General features: G+C 43.4%; 1 protein-coding gene across 1 annotated transcript; it reads right to left on the reverse strand.

Annotated features, from left to right (window-relative positions):
• Positions 1 to 276: 276 nt before the first annotated feature.
• On the reverse strand, positions 277 to 3,136 carry LOC124030683 (homeodomain-interacting protein kinase 2-like; the record flags this gene model as incomplete). The annotated part of the gene is made up of 4 exons (XM_046341911.1): positions 277 to 775; positions 2,807 to 2,926; positions 3,014 to 3,060; positions 3,105 to 3,136. Coding segments are annotated over 4 exons (295 nt in total), but the record flags the coding sequence as incomplete, so codon positions are not given.
• Positions 3,137 to 3,551: the final 415 nt, after the last annotated feature.

Raw genomic sequence — 3,551 nt, forward strand, 5'->3', positions numbered from 1 at the left:
ATGCAAGGATATAACTTCAATAGAAGAGACAGGAATGCTTATGGGGGAGGTGTTGCTGTATATACACTGCTCCAAAAAAAATCAAGGGAACACTAAAATAACACATCCTAGATCTGAATGAATGAAATATTCTTATTAAATACTTTTTTTCTTTACATAGTTGAATGTGCTGACAACAAAGTCACACAAAAAATGATCAATGGAAATCAAATTTATCAACCCATGGAGGTCTGGATTTGGAGTCACACTCAAAATGAAAGTGTATATCTTTTTTTTTTTAATTACACCGAAAAAAAACTAACAAAAAACATTTGATTAATTAAATATGTAAAAATCGATCATCTTTCCTCAAAATGAAGGGGATGACAATCTTTCCAACAGGATTGTGGTCCTCAACTCGCGGCTCAGACACTTCATTCAGGGTGAGTGGAGTTAGCCGTGAGTTAGCGTGCCCCGGTAGCAGGTTAGTTCTGAAGGACACGTTGCTAATGGAAATTAACCTAGCGAAAAGCTGAGCCACTTTCGCGAAAATATATATATATTTTTTTATATCTCAAAGAGACTAACCTGATTAAATAAAGGTTAAGTAAAAAATAAATAAAAACATTTTTTTAAATTGTCAAATGTAAAAATGGGGTTTATAAACATAAACGTGACATACTGGATGACGTCACATAGCTTAACCAACCTGCATCATGTCGTCCAGACAGTTGAAGATGTATTTGCGAGCCTCCTTGGACTTGATGCCCATCTCGGCCTCGTGGTCCGAAGGGGCCTTATTGAATACACACAGCAGGAATGTTGTCGTCACCAAAAATACTGATTCAATAAAAACTAATAAGGAAGTGCCCAGGAAAAACATAGGTTTCTATTTGCCCACGAACCCCACTAAAAGCCCTGTTCACAGCAGTGTGTTGAGATCCACGTTTCTGGTAGGAACAACTAGGTGAGCTTCCAAAATGGCAACCTGTTCCCAATATACTACTGTTAACCAGGGCTCTGCTAGTACACTACTGTTAACCAGGGCTCTTTAGTACACTACTGTTAACCAGGGTTCTGTAGTACCGACTCTGTAGTACACAACTGTTAACCAGGACTCTGTAGTACACTACTGTTAACCAGGGCTCTGTAGTACACTACTGTTAACCAGGACTCTGTAGTACACAACTGTTAACCAGGACTCTGTAGTACACTACTGTTAACCAGGGCTCTGCTAGTACACTACTGTTGACCAGGGCTCTGCTAGTACACTACTGTTAACCAGGACTCTGTAGTACACTACTGTTAACCAGGACTCTGTAGTACACAACTGTTAACCAGGACTCTGTAGTACACTACTGTTAACCAGGGCTCTGCTAGTACACTACTGTTGACCAGGGCTCTGTAGTACACTACTGTTAACCAGGACTCTGTAGTACACTACTGTTAACCAGGGCTCTGTAGTACACTACTGTTAACCAGGGCTCTGCTAGTACACTACTGTTGACCAGGGCTCTGTAGTACACTACTGTTAACCAGGACTCTGTAGTACACTACTGTTAACCAGGACTCTGTAGTACACTACTGTTGACCAGGGCTCTGTAGTACACTACTGTTGACCAGGGCTCTGTAGTACACTACTGTTGACCAGGGCTCTTTAGTACACTACTGTTGACCAGGGCTCTGTAGTACACTACTGTTGACCAGGGCTCTGTAGTACACTACTGTTAACCAGGGCTCTGTAGTACACTACTGTTGACCAGGGCTCTGTAGTACACTACTGTTGACCAGGGCTCTGTAGTACACTACTGTTGACCAGGGCTCTGTAGTACACTACTGTTGACCAGGGCTCTGTAGTACACTACTGTTGACCAGGGCTCTGTAGTACACTACTGTTAACCAGGGCTCTGTAGTACACTACTGTTGACCAGGGCTCTGTAGTACACTACTGTTGACCAGGGCTCTGTAGTACACTACTGTTGACCAGGGCTCTGTAGTACAGGTATACTGTAATACCTGGACCCTCCAGAGAGGATAGATAGAGTCAGGTATACTGTAATACCTGGACCATCCAGAGAGGATATATAGAGTCAGGTATACTGTAATACCTGGACCATCCAGAGAGGATAGATAGAGTCAGGTATACTGTAATACCTGGACCACCCAGAGAGGATAGATAGAGTCAGGTATACTGTAATACCTGGACCACCCAGAGAGGATAGATAGAGTCAGGTATACTGTACTGTAGAGTCAGGTATACTGTAATACCTGGACCATCCAGAGAGGATAGATAGAGTCAGGTATACTGTAATACCTGGACCATCCAGAGAGGATAGATAGAGTCAGGTATACTATAATACCTGGACCATCCAGAGAGGATAGATAGAGTCAGGTATACTGTAATACCTGGACCATCCAGAGATGATAGATAGAGTCAGGTATACTGTAATACCTGGACCATCCAGAGAGGATAGATAGAGTCAGGTTTACTGTAATACCTGGACCCTCCAGAGAGGATAGATAGAGTCAGGTGTACTGTAATACCTGGACACCATGAAGCATGGAGGAGGAGGTGTGATGGTGCTTTGCTGGTGACACTGTCAATTATTTATTTAGAATTCAAGGCACACTTAACCAGCATGGCTGGCACAGCAATGCTCCATCACATCTGGTCTGCGTTTAGTGGGACTATCATTTGTTTTTCAACAGGACAATGACCCAAAACACACCTCCGGGCCTGTGTACGAGCTATTTGACCAAGAAGGAGAGTGATGGCGCGCATCCGTGCGTGGAGTCAGTGTGTCGTGTACTGGAATTGAGTCGATACCTTGATTCTCCAGACGGGGTAGCTGGAGTCAGGTCCTCTCTTGAAGAAGCGGCTTGTCTTGGTGCCGGCACTCAGTAGGTATTCTGCAGGCAGGCCCTGGGTCTGGGAGATGTACCGGATCTAGTGGACGAGGACAGGAGGGGCCATGTTAGAATGCATCATAACAAGTTTTAAGATAAAATACACATGTCTCGGTGTGGTTCCCACCTGGTCGTACTCCGAGGCCCCGGGTACAGGGGCCACCCCAGGAACAGCTCAGCTATAGCGCAGCCCAGAGACCACATGTCTATAGCCTCACAGAGCGGCAAGCCCAGGATGATCTCTGGAGCCCTGAAAGAACGAAAACACGTCAACAACGACACAGATAACATGCTCACACACTTACTATGAAACAGTATATTGGGAAAGTGTTCTACTGTTGTGAAATAAAACCCTGTATTTTCTCCGTCGTCTAAGATTCTCACCGGTGGATGGAATTACCTATTTGTAAAGTCTGGTTCACCTGTACCAGTCATTATGTTATATACACCTGTATATACACCTGTACCAGTCATTATGTTATATATATATCTGTACGAGTCATTATGTTATATAAACCTGTATATACACCTGTACCAGTCATTATGTTATATACACCTGTACCAGTCATTATGTTATATACACCTGTATATACACCTGTACCAGTCATTATGTTATATACACCTGTACCAGTCATCATGTTATATACACCTGTACCAGTCATCAT

Source organism: Oncorhynchus gorbuscha, unplaced genomic scaffold, assembly GCF_021184085.1.
Source record: "Oncorhynchus gorbuscha isolate QuinsamMale2020 ecotype Even-year unplaced genomic scaffold, OgorEven_v1.0 Un_scaffold_13801, whole genome shotgun sequence".
Lineage (NCBI taxonomy): Eukaryota > Metazoa > Chordata > Actinopteri > Salmoniformes > Salmonidae > Oncorhynchus > Oncorhynchus gorbuscha.